This window comes from Urocitellus parryii, unplaced genomic scaffold (genome assembly GCF_045843805.1).
Source record: "Urocitellus parryii isolate mUroPar1 unplaced genomic scaffold, mUroPar1.hap1 Scaffold_125, whole genome shotgun sequence".
Classification (NCBI taxonomy): Eukaryota; Metazoa; Chordata; class Mammalia; order Rodentia; family Sciuridae; genus Urocitellus; species Urocitellus parryii.
The window spans coordinates 458557-474634 of NW_027551931.1; the positions used below are offsets into that span (position 1 = coordinate 458557).

Sequence of the window (16078 nt, forward strand, 5' to 3'; positions counted from 1 at the left end):
AAACATTTGCATACCCTTAGTGTCAAACATTCCTTACAATGTCCTGGGAACATCCTACTTATTCTCACCATCCTACTTATTCTCACCTTTCTTCCTCCCAGGAGTCTGCTCATCCTGCCATTGGCCTCATCATCAACACCTGACCTGATGGATACTCAAATCAACTGTCCTTTCCTGTCCACTCACACAGTCCATGTTCTATGACTGGCCCTCACATTCATTGTCTGGGGATGAGCAATTCCATGAAACTAATTCAGAGGAACCATGACAACCTGGAGAGAGGTGGCATCATTGAGAGACTGTTAAGTATTAATATTAATGAGGTCTATAAAGACCTCATACCAATGTGGCCCTCTTGAATGGGTGCTCATGACTTTATGCCCCAGGAATTTTTATCACCTGGCTTAATTTCACCATGAGGCCTCTTTTAGGGGGCTGGGAACACAAAACTTGTCACATTCCTTTATTTGCTTAAGAAAAACAGCACAGTCCTGCTGTCATCTCAAAGTTCAAGTATCAGCAGCCACCTTTTCATAACTTAATAATCAATGATAGTTGTGTGTGGGGATGTGTGTGGGGAGTGGTTCTGAGTAGTTTAAGATCTTCACATTTTGAGGTTTTGGGGTTTTTTTTCAAAAACACATTCTGGTATCTCTGTATTTGACCCAGGGCAGCAAGAAAAAAAAAAAAAAACATGGTTTGTTCAATTCAGTAGTATTCACTGAAAATTTTCCATGAGCCTGGCACTGTTGGGTGTGTTTTAGTCAGCTATTTTGCTGCTGTGACTAAAAGGACCCAACTAGAACAATTATAGAGAAGGAAAAGTTTATTTGAGGGCTCATGGTTTCAGAGATCTCTGTCCATAGAAGGCTGGCTCCATTCCTCGTGGCTCAGGGTGAGGCAGAACATCATGGCAGAAGAGTGTGGCAGAGGGAAGCAGCTCACATGGTGATCAGGAAGCAGAGAGGAGACTCCATTCACCAGATACAAATATATACCCCAAAGCCACACCCCGATTCCCACCTCCTCCAGCCACACCTTATCACTTCAGTTACTGCTCCATGAATCCCTATTAGGGGATTAAATCACTGATTGGGTTAAGACTCTGATAACCCAGTCATTTCTCCTTTGAACCTTCCTGTACTGTCTTACACGTAAGTCTTGGGGGGACACCACATCTAAACCATAACAGGGTGCTGGGAATTTAAAGTAACAAAGACAAGATCATGGTGTTTGATGAACTTACAATCCAGTGGTGGAGAGAAGCATGTAAATAAGTCACCAAACAGGGAAGGGACTGATGCTATCTAGGGGGAATGAACAATTATATCTTCTGCAAAGAGTGATGATTAGGGAAGGGTTCCCAGGGAAAGAGATGTTTCAAGCTGGCATAAAAGCACACTGGAGTCCTGCAGGTAGAGAAGAGAAGGAAGTTGCTCTAGGCAATGGCAGCCACACAGACAAAGACAAAGAGGTGTGAGAATGTAAAGTATGTTCTTTGAGGACACAGATGAGCTGAGGCCACCTCCCACTGCTGCACCAGCTGTGCACTGCCCAACTGCAGGGGAGGACAGTAAGGCAGGATGGGGATATGAATGATGCAGCCAGGAGTCAGACAACATGGTGGCCTGAGAGAAGGGTGGGATAGAAGTGGAGAGACAAATCATCAGAAATTCCTCATTCATTTCATTTGTTGCTATAGTCATCAATGTGCAATTGCTCAGCAAATATTGACTGAACAACCATTGGGAATTTGGGGGTTTACCTTACTTCTGCCATTTTTGCCTTCTTCACACACAAAGACCTATTGAGGACCCTCTAGCAAAAAGGTCAGCACTCTTCAAACCTGAGAGACACCACTCACCTACATTTCATTGCCATGTGGATTAGTCAGTGGAACGGAGCCAGCCCCCTGGCTCATCTTCATGCATGGCCAGTTCAACACTCTTATCCTATAAATTAGGAACTGAGGGTCCAAATAAGACTCCCTCAAAATTAACAGCTGGTAAGTTCTAGAGCCTGAACTAGGAGCTAAGTCTCTCAACTTAGATCTCAGTACTCTTTGCACTAAAAGGATAAAGAGTAGTAACTGAGGACTCTGTATTTATTCTTCCAAGAAGGGAGGGTTGTGCCTATACCAGCCAGCTAAGTAACCCCAGTTGCTATTGATAGGTAACTTTGAAATCCTGGTGTCAAGAAAAATTCAGGTCTGACCCTCATCACAACCCAATGTGGGCTGGGGAGCACAGAGGTCTAGCAGTTACACAGGGGAGCAGTGGGATTTTTCTTGTGATAGGAAGGATGGAGAACAGACACCCACTCTTAGGTGCTTCACCTGGAAGGACTCACATCATTGCTGCTCCCGTCCCAGTGGCGACAACAACCATAGAGTGCACTTAGAAGCAAGGGTGCTGAGAAAAGCAGTTTAGCTTCATACTAGGAAGTTGAGATGGGCTCAGTGAGCATCCAACCAACCCATGCCACAGTTAACGTAGGGCAAGTCCACGTCGTGGCTGTTATCCCAATGAGAGCAGCCTAACAGCAGTCAACTGAATGCCTACTTGATGTCTACCCCAGAGCCATCGCTTCCTTCCCCTGGGCCTTCCCCATTGCCCATTGCACAGGTAGGAACTGAGACCCAGAGACCTGTCCAGGGTCTTAGCCAACCATGCAGCTCCAGAACCTAGGAGGTCTAGACTCCAAGAAGCACTGTGGATAGCAGAAGGTGTTGACAGCAGCACACCTCAGCACTAGTTGTTCGCAGTGGCAAAAGATGGCAGACAGGCCTCTGGGGAGGAGAAGGGACAGGAGAGGGGGAGAGTCCCAGCTGTCTTTTCTCTGTTGCTCCCCTGCCTGCCAGTCATGCTTTCCTCTGACTCCGTCATGGAATTGTTTATTTTTATTGGCACAAGCACCACCACTCAGAATATTTGTCTGCAAGGAGAGAGCAGCAGGGGCGGATTCTGGAGCCCGGGGGTGAGTGGGCCTGTGTGTGCGCTGCCTTAGGTACGCATCTGCTCTTTGGTTTAAACTTAGCTTTCTCCAAAGTGGAGAACACAAACCAGTGTTTCTTTCCACCTCCAAGCACTGTGGATCTCCAGCTGGAGAGGCACGATTGGGAAAGAGATTCAAACATTCAGCTTCTCCCCCAGGTCCAAGCTCCTAAGGCCCCTGAAACAACCTGATGCCTTCAAGCCCTTCCCTGGTGTCAGGTTGGGCTCTCCTGGGGTTGCTCTGTCCCCACAGCAAATCTCCCAAAGCTCTTTCATGTCACCACCATATCCTCCAAACATTCCTATAGTATGTCTGCCTCTTCATCAATCTACCTTTAGTGTTTCTTTTCTTTTTTCTTTTTTTTTTTTTTTGCGAGGGGGAGGGAACCGCTGAGCCACATCCCCAGCCCTATTTTGAATTTTATTTAGAAACGGTCTCTGAGTTGCTTAGCGCTTTGCTTTTGCTGAGGCTGGCTTTAAACTGGTGATCCTCCTGCCTCAGCCTCCCAAGCCACTGGGATTAATGGGCATGTGCCACCATGCTCAGCTACATTTAGTGTTTCTGTAGGTGACATGAACTCCTAGCTATGGAGGATTTGATTCAAATCAGAAAACTATAGCTATACAGCTGGGATTGACTCAATCAATCAACCCACTGTTTATAAAGTTAATGCCTCTTTAGAAATCACATTAGTTCCTGGGATTCCCCAACCCCTAAACTTTAAGCATTTTTAAACTAGTATCCTTGATTTAGGTTGTTGAACTACAGTTCAATGGAGATAGGCAGGCAGGCAGAGAGGAAGGCAGATAGATTGACGGATGATTTTTTTGAGAAAAAAGAGTAAATTTCATAGCTCCTTGGTGAGAGCTAAATAGCACAGTGGGGGGAGCATTGTGCTAGCTGCTTTCATTTACCTTATTATCTCATTTAATCTTCATAGTATGATGTTGTCACTTACTATAAGAAAGGCATCTCATTAGACACTGCAAGGGTCAAAGTGATTTAAAAATGTTTCTGTCCCTCCTGGAGCTCAGACTGGTGGCCATCATGGTTTATCACCATTACAGTCACTAACATTAGTAGCAACATGGCGGGATGGTCCTCGTGATTGGCTGAGCTCACGTTTATGCCAGTACACAAAGTACTTGGCAGACATCATCTCATTTATTTCTCTACCACATCTAAGGGACAGGCATTATTACTGTTAAACCCATTTTCTGGTCAAATAACTCAAGTCTCAGAGAGATTAAGTCACCTGCTGAGGCATCACACTTGTAAGGAATGAGCTCAGGAGTAATAATAACTGGGACAAAGAATGCAAACAGAGGCCAGAACCCTGGAAAGGGCTACACCAGAGTCACGAATGAAGTTCCCAGGAAGGCAAAGTGTCATTCTTATGGAAGAGCCTGGGAGAGTTATCTGGATGAGTCTGAAGATGAGCTGGTCCCTAAAACTATAGCAAGGCCCCCACAGGTAGATGCAGGAGGGAGGAACTCTGGAGAATGTGACTTTGTGAAGGTGAAGACTCTGCTTGAGATGGAACCTTAAGCAGCCCACCTGGGCTGTGGGAGGAACCCATTCATGTTTCCCCTCACTGATCTTGTCAGCTCTTTTAGGTAGGGTTTCCCCAAAGATATTCATGTTATTATAAAGAGCAGAGTTATTTCTTCCCATTTTGCCGATGGGAATTATTAAGCCCTGCTCAGAATTGGTAAGGTCTAGAGAAAACTCCCAGGCATGGAGCCCAGAGCCCACAGGAGAACTTAGCCACATGTCCTCAGAGGGATTTGCCTGCAACAAACTGGAGAACCCTGGAGCATCCTGTGTCTGCTCACTCCCTGGAGGGAGGGGAAAAGGGGGCATGTCCAGGAAAAGATTCCAGAGCTTTCTCCTGCCAGCTTACTTTCCGTCCACCCTCCATTTCTCCTTGAGCTGTTGGCTCCTCCATATGACACAGAATCTTCATATTGTAATCTCAAATGCACTTGAACCACTGTTCTAGATTCCAAAGTGTCTTCTCTGAAAGCAGGTATAGGACCAGATGTGGAGATGCAAGGTCCTGGCATCCTGTCCCTCACCTTTTCTACAAATCGACTTTGATTCTCTGACAGCTCTGTGCCTGGTTGTGTGCCTAGGACTAGCCTCCTGCCATCCTACAGCAAAGCGGCTCAGGGCTCCTCTCTGAATATGACCAGAAATGAGCCATAAAACAGCCAGTGAACTCACTGTCATTAAGCAGATGAAGTGTTTTTGAAGTAGTGAGGCACTGAGGATGAAGCAAGCATAATTTAGCAGAAATTATTTGTAGGAGAGATGGAGGGTGGGCCACAGGGAGGCCTACCTGGCCGGTGGGACTATGAGGCTGTTGGTACAAGCTGACACGGCGGTAGAGATATCTTCTCCAGTGACCATTTATGACCAGGACAGACAGACTTGTCAGGTTACAGGAGGTGAGGGTGGTAAATCCAGAAGGCATATTCTTCATGGTCCAGTGTCTTGGGGACACTATTCTGGGCTTCTAGGGACATACCCTCAGGTCTCACTGGGCACCCAGTCACTGGGGATCTTGTTCAAATGCAGACTGTGGTTCAGATACTCTGTGAGGCCTAAGGTTGCAGGATTGTGTCTAACCAACCCTCAGGAATGGTGGTGGCTGCTTCTGGGCTGAAGGCTATACATGGGGGATGAGGTGACAGGGAGGCCTCCTCAGGGTTCCCTTGGAAGCAGGAAGGTTTACTTCTCAGGTGTGACTTTTCAAATTTGTATTTCATACAAATATCTTGAGGTGTCTCTCTGGGAGTAGAAGAGGTGAGGACCAGGCCTGGAAGTGTAGATTCTGCCTGTGTGAGGGGATTCCAGGGTTGCCTAAGGGCTTGGTTCAACAGATGAGCCCTGGTGACCAGCCATTCCCCAGCAGGAACCCTCTGACTGTTGGTCAGTCACGGCTGTCCATAAGGAGTCAGGTTGGCCTCAACTCCAGAGGACCCAAGGCATGACCTCATGGAGTGGGGCCAGGGGCAAATAGTTCTTGTTTTACTTCCTGGAGACATGAATTTCCTGCTTCACTTACAAAGGTCAGTGGGGTCTGGGAAGAGCTGGTATTCGGAACTCATGAGAAATTAGATTACAGAGCTTGTCAATAACTCTCCTTTGGAGACATCCAAGAGGTGTGTTCCTGATAGCCCCCAAGACATCTGTTCTCATAGATATCATTCATCTGCAGCCAGCAGACAAGTGAGCCAAGGAAGTACATGTGTCAAGTGCTTGGCGGCAGGGTGAAGATCACTCCTGGGGCCATCTTGTTTATTTCTAACACTCATCACAAAGCTAGCCCCCTTCAGCTGAGGAAAAGAGTAAATTTCACCCCAGCTGGGCCTGTTTGTCAACCAGTGCCAAATCATGAGGGCCCAAACAACAAAACACCCAGAAAATGGAAAAGGTCCACTCCATTGATTTCCAACCCATTTCTCAGGGTGGGGGGCTGGAAAGTTATTCTGGGAAGATGGCACTCAGGCTGAAGGGCTGGGAATCGGTCACTGACCTGGCTCCTTGAAATCCCCTTACAGTCGGTATGCTTCTCTGGGCCAAACCATGTGCCCTGCAATAGTGATCTAGCAACCTCCATGGACCCTTGACAGCCTCTGCTTATGGACTCCCATGCTCTGTGGTGTTCCCCCATGCCCTGGACTGGTGGTTCTCAACCTGGTGGATTTCTCAAGGTCTACAGACATCTTTGGCTGTCACAGCTGGGGCAGGCGTGGTTGGCATCTAGTGGGCTTTGGCCAGAGATCCTGACCAATATCCTACACTGCACAGGACAGCCCCTAAAAGAAAGGAAGATCCAGCAAATGCTGGAGAAAGCCTGCTCTAGGCAAATACTCAGGGGTCTGGAGCTGTCCTGGGAGAGCCAGAGAGGCAGGAAGCCAGGATGAGACTTATTGAAGTCCTTGCCTTAGGGCGAGACACGCCGGCTTCATTCTTCCCCTTAAATCCAGGATGCTCCACACCAGGCTCTCTCAGCCACCTGTCTCTGTTATTTGCCTTTCAAGTTATCATCAGGTGCTCTTTCTGGTACTGCGGCGCGAGGAACCATGAGCAGCAAAGTCTCTCGCGACACCCTGTACGAGGCGGTGCGGGAAGTCCTGCACAGGAACCAGCGCAAGTGCCGCAAGTTTCTGGAAACGGTGGAGCTGCAGATCAGCTTGAAGAACTATGATCCCCAGAAGGACAAGCGCTTCTCGGGCACCGTCAGGCTTAAGTCCACTCCCCGCCCTAAGTTCTCTGTGTGCGTCCTGGGGGACCAGCAACACTGTGACGAGGCCAAGGCTGTGGATATCCCCCACATGGACATCGAGGCATTGAAGAAGCTCAACAAGAATAAGAAGTTGGTCAAGAAGCTAGCCAAGAAGTATGATGCCTTTTTGGCCTCAGAGTCCTTGATAAAGCAGATTCCACGAATCCTGGGTCCAGGCTTATATAAGGCTGGCAAATTCCCTTCCCTGCTGACACACAATGAAAACATGGTGGCCAAAGTTGATGAGGTGAAATCCACAATCAAGTTTCAGATGAAGAAGGTGCTATATCTGGCTGTTGCTGTTGGTCATGTGAAGATGACAGATGATGAGCTTGTGTATAACATCCACCTGGCTGTCAACTTCCTGGTGTCATTGCTCAAGAAGAATTGGCAGAATGTCCGGGCTTTATACATCAAGTGCACCATGGGCAAGCCCCAGCGCCTGTATTAAGGCACATCCTAATAAATCCTAGTGCTACCATCCCTTAAAAAAAAAAAAAAAAGTTATCATCAGGTCTTTCTTCCCACATCTACATGTTTTTGGCGGGTACTGGTAATTGAAATCAGGGGCACTCGACCACTGAGCCACATCCCCAGCCCTATTTTGAATTTTATTTAGAGACAGGGTCTCACTGAATTACTTAGTGTCTTGCTTTTGCTGAGGCTGGCTTTGAATCCGCCATCCTCCTGCCTTAGCCTCCCAAGCTGCTGGGATTACTGGCATGCACTACCACACCAGGCTCAAGATGGTTTTAAAATGTGGATGCGGTACAGCAGGAGAAGCAGGGGAAAGCCAGGGTCTTCCTTGTGATACTTTCCATACTCACTGAAGATGGCAATAATCACAGGTAGAGAGAGAGAGTCAGGATTGAAACTAAACAGAACCAGTTAGATCTTGACTGCATGTAGGTAAATCATCTGCTCATCTACCTACATGCTGGGTCTTGGATTAAGGTCTGAGCCAGAGAATGTTGAGTGAGGATGAGGGTGCAGTGCGGGTGAGTGGGCTCACAGTGAGTGTGCCTCACTGGATAGTATGGGCACCATGGTGGATGCACGTGTTCATGGCTGGGTGTGCAAGACCAATCAGTCAAATGAATTTGATTCCCAGAGCCTACACAAGTGCTTTGAAGATAAGTCTTGTTTTGTTTTTCATTCATCTTAGTCTGCATTAGAAATAAACATGCTGGGGGCTGGTGATGTGGCTCAAGTGGTAGCGCGCTCACCTGGCATGCGTGCGGCCCGGGTTCGATCCTCAACACCACATACAAAGATGTTGTGTCCGCCGAAAACTAAAAAATAAACATTAAAAAATAAAAGAAAAGAAATAAACATGCTGGCATTACATAAACACTATATTTTTATTCATTTATTTTTCTTATCTGAGACAGGCAAAACTAAGGTTTTACATGATGTAGTTAAAGGTATAGGCCTAAGTAAGAGTAAATATATTTGTTTATTGGGACTGAAAGTTGTGTATTGCTGTAGGCCAATCTATTCACTATGATTGATCATCTTGTTTGACACTGAGCTTCTTACCAGCCAAGATAAAACAGGAAAGAGGATAAAAGTTACATAACAAAAATGTTCATAGCTGTCTTTGAATAACAAAGTGGACAATTTTCTCAACCATAATTTTACAGCACGTGCAGAACTAACTTTGTCACACAACAAATCTTGATTAAAGCTGAAGTCTAGCATTAAGACACAGTTTAGGGTGACAGTTCTGTGAAGATCCTGAAGGGCCATTGGTTTTAACATTCACTTGGATATGGCATCATAACATCCAGAGGAGTACATATGTCCCTGTTCCTTATGTTCTCTTCCCTAAGTACAATTTCTTTGGCTAGGTTTTTCAGCAGGAGTTCTTTAACAAGTCATCTAAGATAATACTTCCATACAAGGGCCCAGATGCTGGTCTTCGATACCATAAGCAGATGGATAGCTTGAGAGAAGTGCTCATTCATGCTCCATGTTTATATGCACATTTCTTTATTTACTCATTTATTTTTTCCCATTTGTTCTTCTTTCCATCCACCCATTTGTAAAACCCTCTCCTAATTTGGGGAAGCAGAATGAGAGGACATAGTAGTTGACAAATTACTTGTTTAGAAGGGTTTAGATGACTGCTAGTTAGAGTCTTCCATCCTCCATCCCCATAAATGTCAGTGTCCAAACCTGGAGGTGAGTGGACGGGCCTCATTGTTCAGCAGGAAAGGTGTCAGTGACACATGGACAGGTGAGGTGTGGGAAAGAAATCGGAAAGGCCACCTAGGGTGTGCCCAATTAGCTAAATGGGTTTACAAACTGAGAGCCATGCTGAAAAAAAAAAAGAAAGGTGTATGGAGCCCCTTTCATAAAGGACAACAATCCACCCCATGTTTCATTCTCAGTTACCCATTTGTATTCATGACCATGCCTGTTTGCACAACCAGTAAATGGGCACAAGTCAATTTATTTTTGTTTTTGGCACCATGCTTTTCAGTTGCCAAAATAGTTTTTGATTTGGGGCAAGGGTTGTAACTCAGTGGTAGAGCACTTGCCTGGCATGCTTGAGGCCCTGGGTTTGATCCTCATCACTACATAAAAATAAATAAATTGAATAAAGGTATTGTGTCCAACTACAACTAAAAAATAAATATTTTTTAAAACTATTTTTTTTTAGTTGTAGATGGACACAATGTTTTTATTTATTTTTATGTGGTGCTCAGGATTGAACTCAGAGCCTTGCACATGCTAGGTGAGCACTCTACTACTGAGCTACAACCCCAGCGCCCCAGAAATAGTTTTGATTTAAGAAAGTTTGCAAAAATATTAGAGTTCTTGAATACACTCACCTGGTTTTCCTTACTGTTGACAAATTATTATGTCCATTTGTCACAATCAGAAACCAACATTGACTTGTTATTATGGACCATAATGCTACTTTACTTACTCCCCAAGTTTTACTTACTACCCTCTCTTCATTCCAGAACACTCCATTCCATTTAGATGACAGGCCTCCTTAGGCTCCTCTATACTGTGCTCAAAACTGTCTTGTTTTTGATGAGCTTGACAGTTTTGAGGTGGTCAGGAAGTATGTAGAATTTTCTCAACTTGAGATTGTTGGTACTTTTCTCATGGTTAAGCTGGGCTATGGTTTAGGGGTGAGTGCCACAGAGGTAAGGGACCTTTCCGTCCTATCACAAGGGTACCTATGGTCAGTAGGACTTATGGCTGTCGATGTTGACCTTGGTCACCTGGCTGAAGTGGTACCTGTTGAATTTTTCCACTGCAGTCACTCTCCCCCCTTTCCATGCTGTAAATTTTGAAAGGAAGTCGATCTATACCACCCACTTAGACAGTCGTGCTCTGTCTCCTTGAGAATAGAGTGTCTGTATGAATTATTTGGAATTCTTTTGTAGAGGAGAGTTCTGTTCCATCTCATTTATTAATTTATTCAATCATTTGTTTATATCACTATGGACTTGTGATTTTTTATGTCTTTTGTTCTAATAGTAGGTTATTTATTTTATTGCTCAAATTTGTCCACTATTTGATGGCTCCTGTGTCCCCTTGACACATGCTTATTCAGAGAGCACTTCCTTACTCTCTGGAATTACAAGAATGCATTTTTATTTGGTAACCAGATTTAATATAATTGGAGAATTTTTATATAAATATATATACACATATACATGATCTTAATACAAAGAGCAAAATATATAAGTAGAATATATAAATAGAATATTAGCAAATATTCATCGATACTAAAGATTTGCATCTTGAGTTGTTTTGAGTGCAATATCCTATTCACATCTTGCATTCAGCTTGGTTTAGAATTCAAGCGATGATTTTTTTTTGGTTACCTTACATATTATATGTAGAATGAGAGAATCAAATCAATTTAAAAATACACACTTTAAAGAGGAAACTGGGGTGTTATTAGTGATAATTAGGGGATTATTAATTCAATACATTTACATCCTAAAAGAGGCAAGTTTATATTATAAAAGGAGAAAACTTAAGAAGCAAGAGACCTTCAATTTACCTTTTAAAAAAATAACTTTATTTTATTTATTTAATTTAATGTGCTGTTGAGAATGGAACCCAGGGCCTCATTCACCTAAGACAGCATTCCACCACTGAGCCACAACCACAGCCTTCAATTTACTTGTTTTTTTTTGGGGGGGGTTGGGTACAGGGGATTGAACTCAGGGTCACTCAACCACTGAGCCACCCCCAGCCCTATTTTGTATTTTATTTAGAGACAGGCTCTCACTGAGTTGCTTAGTGTCTTACTGTTGCTGGGCTGGTTTTGAACTCGTGATCCTCCTGTCTCAGCCTCCCTAGCCACTGGATTATAGGCATGTACCACTATGCCCAGCTTCAATTTACTTTTGAACAAGAATAATCTGTAGATTAAAAAATTCTAGATCTGGGGCTGGGGCTGGGGCTCAGTGGTAATGCACTTGCCTGGCATGTGTGAGGCACTGGGTTTGATTCTCAGCACTGTGTATAAATAAATAAAATAAAGGTATATCAATAACTAAGAAAAGATTTTAAAAGTACTAGATCTACTTTAATAGATAACAAATCCCCTAAATCCTAAGGATTAGAGAAGGAAAAGACATAATACCAACTTTCAGTTCTCTAGTTCCGGAAAAGTAAATTAGGTGAAATGATAGGCAGCTGTCCAAATAGCTATGTGATCAAGGAGTTTTAACTCTCAAATTTCTAATTCTCTTATGTGTATTTATATTAGTTGGATGTGCTTTTACTTGTTCAAATTTATCCTGTAGTTAACAAATTGGCAGCAATCCAAACTTAAAACCATTGCACAGCAGCTATTTGTGACTATACCCTTGACTGTTACTCCAGTACCTTTCCCCACTGGAGTTCAGGGTGCTAGACAGTGACAGTTTCTCATGAAACAAGAATAGCAAAACTTCAGCAGATGAGAAGACAGAATCGCCAGCAGCTCTGGGATGTAAACCCAAGTTCCTGCTTTCTATTTCTTTGCTCTGTTTTTCAGAACTACATAAGAAAAAGTGGTATTAGAATATTCCTACATTTTAGACAAAACCTCTTTGAATTCTTACTACTAGATTCTACTTGAAGAAATGGGAGAAAGAGTAAGAGGAGACAAAACACATTACACTTGTAGACTTCACTACCATAGTTGGCAGCTACTTTTTTCCTAAACTAAAAATCTGATTAGATCCAATCTAGGAACTAAGAGATCAAAATAGATAGGACAGCTTCTTTAAAAAAATCCCAGTTTTCTCAACCAAGTAGAACCCATGGGTAGATGTTAAATTATTAAAACAACCTATGAGCTTAGAAAATTGAAAGTAACTTCTTTATTAAGAAAATAAAGACATGTTGCTTAGGGTAAGGAGCAAAAATGACCAGTTATTAGGATAGTGAGTAAAAAAAGATGTCTTATGTATCTGTATGTCTATCACAGACAAACGACTATTTCTCTTCTCTCTCAGAAAATGTATAGTTTTAACATTAAAAACAAAAATTGAGCTTGTTAAATAGAAAATCAAATCCTATCAGAAGAATTACATGAAGTCAGTCATTTTTTAAACTTTTTTTTTAGTTGTAGGTGGACCGGAGACCTTTATTTATTTATTTTTATTTGGTGCTGAGGATTGCACCCAGTGCCTCACATGTGCCAGGTGAGCGCTGTTCCACTGAGCCACAACCTCAGCCTGAAGTCAGCCATTTTTTTAGATGCTGATTTAGGATCCCCACCATAATATTTGATGATCAACAAGGCCACATGTCTGCTAAGGACATCATATAAAGATGACTAAAGAGTGCCTGAGCTCACAGTCCAGGAATTATTGGAAGGAAAGAGTGACAGATTACAAGAGGAAGGAGCATGAACCAACACAAATGAGAAGTCAGGATTTCATTGTAGGAAAAGGTGAAAAGAGGATCAATGCTTCAGAAAGAGAAATAAAGGTAGGTTTCTGAGCAACAGGGGAGTGAGAGTGCTCAGTTTTGTTAGGTCTGGAAGCCATCTCTACCTGGAGCTTCCCAGCGGAAGCCAGGGCACTGACAATGGGACATCTAAAAATAAGCCATGATCACCACAAAGAGAATGACGGCCAGCATGAACCTGTCCACAGTCACTGCCGAAGCTGCGGAATAACTCTTCTCCATCACCCTTGTCTTCATGGGCTTCCTGATATGGTAATCTGTGGAAAGGATGGTTTTTCGAGCCCCATCCCACTTTCCAGGGCCCTGTAGATGAAACTGGGCTGGAGTACAAGGTCCCAAAAGTAACTGTAATGCTAGCTTGGAGTCAGTGAAGGCCAGAGACAGTAGACTAGGCCTGACTCCCACCAAATCAGCAATCTCTTCCATGCTATCAATGTAGTCTCCCTGAATGGTATGGCGTTGGCTTTCCATGTACCTAAATCAGAGAAGACAGAAGCCATGGCCTATCAAAAAGGCGATTAACTAGTCAATCAATCAACATACATATTGTATTGATTTTATACTGGGCACATTGTACTGATTTAAAAAAATTTGTTTTACTTGTTGATGAACCTTTATTCATTTATTTATATGTGGTGCTGAGATTTGAACCCAGTGCCTCATACATGCTTGGCAAGTGCTGTACCACTGAGCCACAGCCTCAGCTTGTATTGATTTTAAATTAGGCTACAAACTGTAGTAAATAGTGAAAAAAGATATTTGTCACCATTCTTAGAGATCTGATAATACACCAGAAGAGATAAGATTGTTGTATACATAACAGAACATACAAGGGTTTTGCTAAATATTGTGGGTTTGACTGTTAAATAGAAATTTTAAAAAGGGTAGTTAAAAAAGGGCTACAGGGCTGGGGATGTGGTTCAAGCAGTAGCACACTCGCCTGGCATGCGTGTGGCCCGGGTTTGATCCTCAGCACCACATACAAACAAAGATGTTGTGTCTGCCGAAAACTAAAAAAAATAAATAAATATTTTCAAAAAATTCTTAAAAAAAAGAGGGCTATAATAGGTCATTGAAGATTTGAAAGATATAGATGAGAAAACAGCCAGGTGAAGGAATAAAGCAGGAATGGGCATAAACGTCTGTGGTTGTTGCCTAAGTCAGCAGAAAACAAGAATGAACCACAGCACTCCAGACACAGAGGACTCTGACGAGAAGGAGGGAGTTCACCCCAAATCCTCAAGCATGGGGTTCTCTATTTTGTGAGGCCAGGGTGGTGAGATGGGTAGGGGTTGTCCACAGATCAGGGCTTCCCAGCGAAAATGTTAATTTGGATCCTGAAAGGACCAGGGAGGGTGACTTATCTCACAAGAAGAAGTGGCCCTCCCAGTGGAGCCAGATGGAGTGATGGTACCAAGTGCAGATTTGGAGAGATAAAAAGACTTCTTAGTGAAAAAATAGTTGACAGTAAAATATGTGGAAGAAGTGTGACTAGGAGACTTTCACTTTTTATTTTCTATAATGAAAAGAAAGAAAAATGGAACACAAAGCAAATAAGAGGAAAGTCTTTAAGCTAATTGAGGAATCAAAAAACCAAGACAGGAAACAAGGATTAGAAAATGAATTTTTGGTAGAATTCTTGAGGTGGAATTCTGGAGGAACTGATAGGTGGTCAAGTAGTACCTTATCAAAATGGAGCTGGAATTTTGAGGAGATGAAATAGGAAAGAACCTGAGAGCTCTCCTTCCTGGAGATTATATTAACTCGGGCGTCAGCACATGTGCATTTACATATCTTATAATAGTAGGTCAAGTATTGGAGTTTTCATGAGGTTTCATAGCCTGTGGGATGGTTAAGAGGATTAAATAGACCCCATGCCCATGAAATGCTGAATGTGAGCAAACTGTCAACCCTCAGGAAAGTTCAGACTATGTCCTGGGGGACTACTCACAATCAGAAGGTGGTTGGACAAGCTTAAGTGAAAAGAAAGAGAGCAGGAAAGTCCAAATAAGAGAGTTTGGTGCCAGAAAAGAAGGGAAAGAAAGCCTTCAGGAAGGGAAGATGCTTAGAAGTGCCAGCTCAGGAGTGAGAGCAAGACACCTGGTCATGGATGACCTTCAGGGGAATGATGTGGAGAGTAAGGAGGAAGTTGGGAACACAGGGACTCGGGGAAGCAGAGGAGAGGCCTAGAGCAGAGGATGTAGGAACTTTGCCATAGACGTGCAACAATGAAAGGGGAGGAAAATAGGAGAGCACCGGTAAGGACAAGAAGATGGAATGAAAAGTCACCTTCTCTCCTCCAAGACAGGCCAGAGCCATGCTTTATAGTCAGTGGCTGAAACCACCATTTGGGGCCTGCAACAATCGATTTCCACATAAAAACAACCTGGGATTTGAGCTCAAGTTCTGAGATCCAGACTGCCACATCATTGTATCCACAGAAGCAAAGCAGCCAGGGGATGTTACTGCTTTACCAGATCATACTGTGACCTGCGTGTGCGGTGCACCTGATGACAGCCAGCAAAGCAGCCACGTCAGGTCTGTAAGTCTACTTAGAACTTGAAATCACCATTGATTCACCACACCCCTCCTTCCTTTGCAGACCTGTTAATACTTCAAGTAACCCTCCCCCAAATAACATACCTGATTGTTTTCTCAAGGAGCTTTTTCCTGACTTTTAAGTCCTAAACATAGCCTTTATAGCGCCTTTATACACTTCCTTGAGTTTTCTCTCCTTTCCCATCCACATTAAACTGCTAGTGCTATTTCCCCATTCTGTTGTCACCACTATCATTCCCCTCCTATCACAATATAACCAGGATTCTCAAATTAACAAGATGAAACTAAATGTAGGAT

The 16078-nt window shown here is 43.5% G+C and overlaps 1 protein-coding gene and 1 pseudogene across 3 annotated transcripts in view; one reads left to right on the forward strand and one right to left on the reverse strand.

Annotated features, from left to right (window-relative positions):
• The window catches only part of LOC144251614 (flavin-containing monooxygenase 5-like), a 60297-nt gene that overhangs the window by 25982 nt on the left and 18237 nt on the right, over positions 1–16078 (reverse strand). Inside the window, exons 7-8 of one of the 3 annotated variants that reach the window (XM_077794445.1) lie at positions 8515–8580; positions 7721–7772 (exon numbers count right to left, since the gene is read on the reverse strand). The exons of 1 other annotated variant lie outside the window; for it this stretch is intronic. In XM_077794445.1, the coding sequence (XP_077650571.1) occupies positions 8544–8580 (37 nt within the window). In that variant the 3' untranslated portion in view covers positions 7721–7772; positions 8515–8543. Of the gene's footprint in view, positions 1–7720; positions 7773–8514; positions 8581–13351; positions 13698–16078 lie in introns of those variants that run through there. One more of the 3 variants, XM_077794443.1, reaches the window with a different exon arrangement.
• Positions 7071–7769, forward strand: LOC144251615 (large ribosomal subunit protein uL1 pseudogene; annotated as a pseudogene).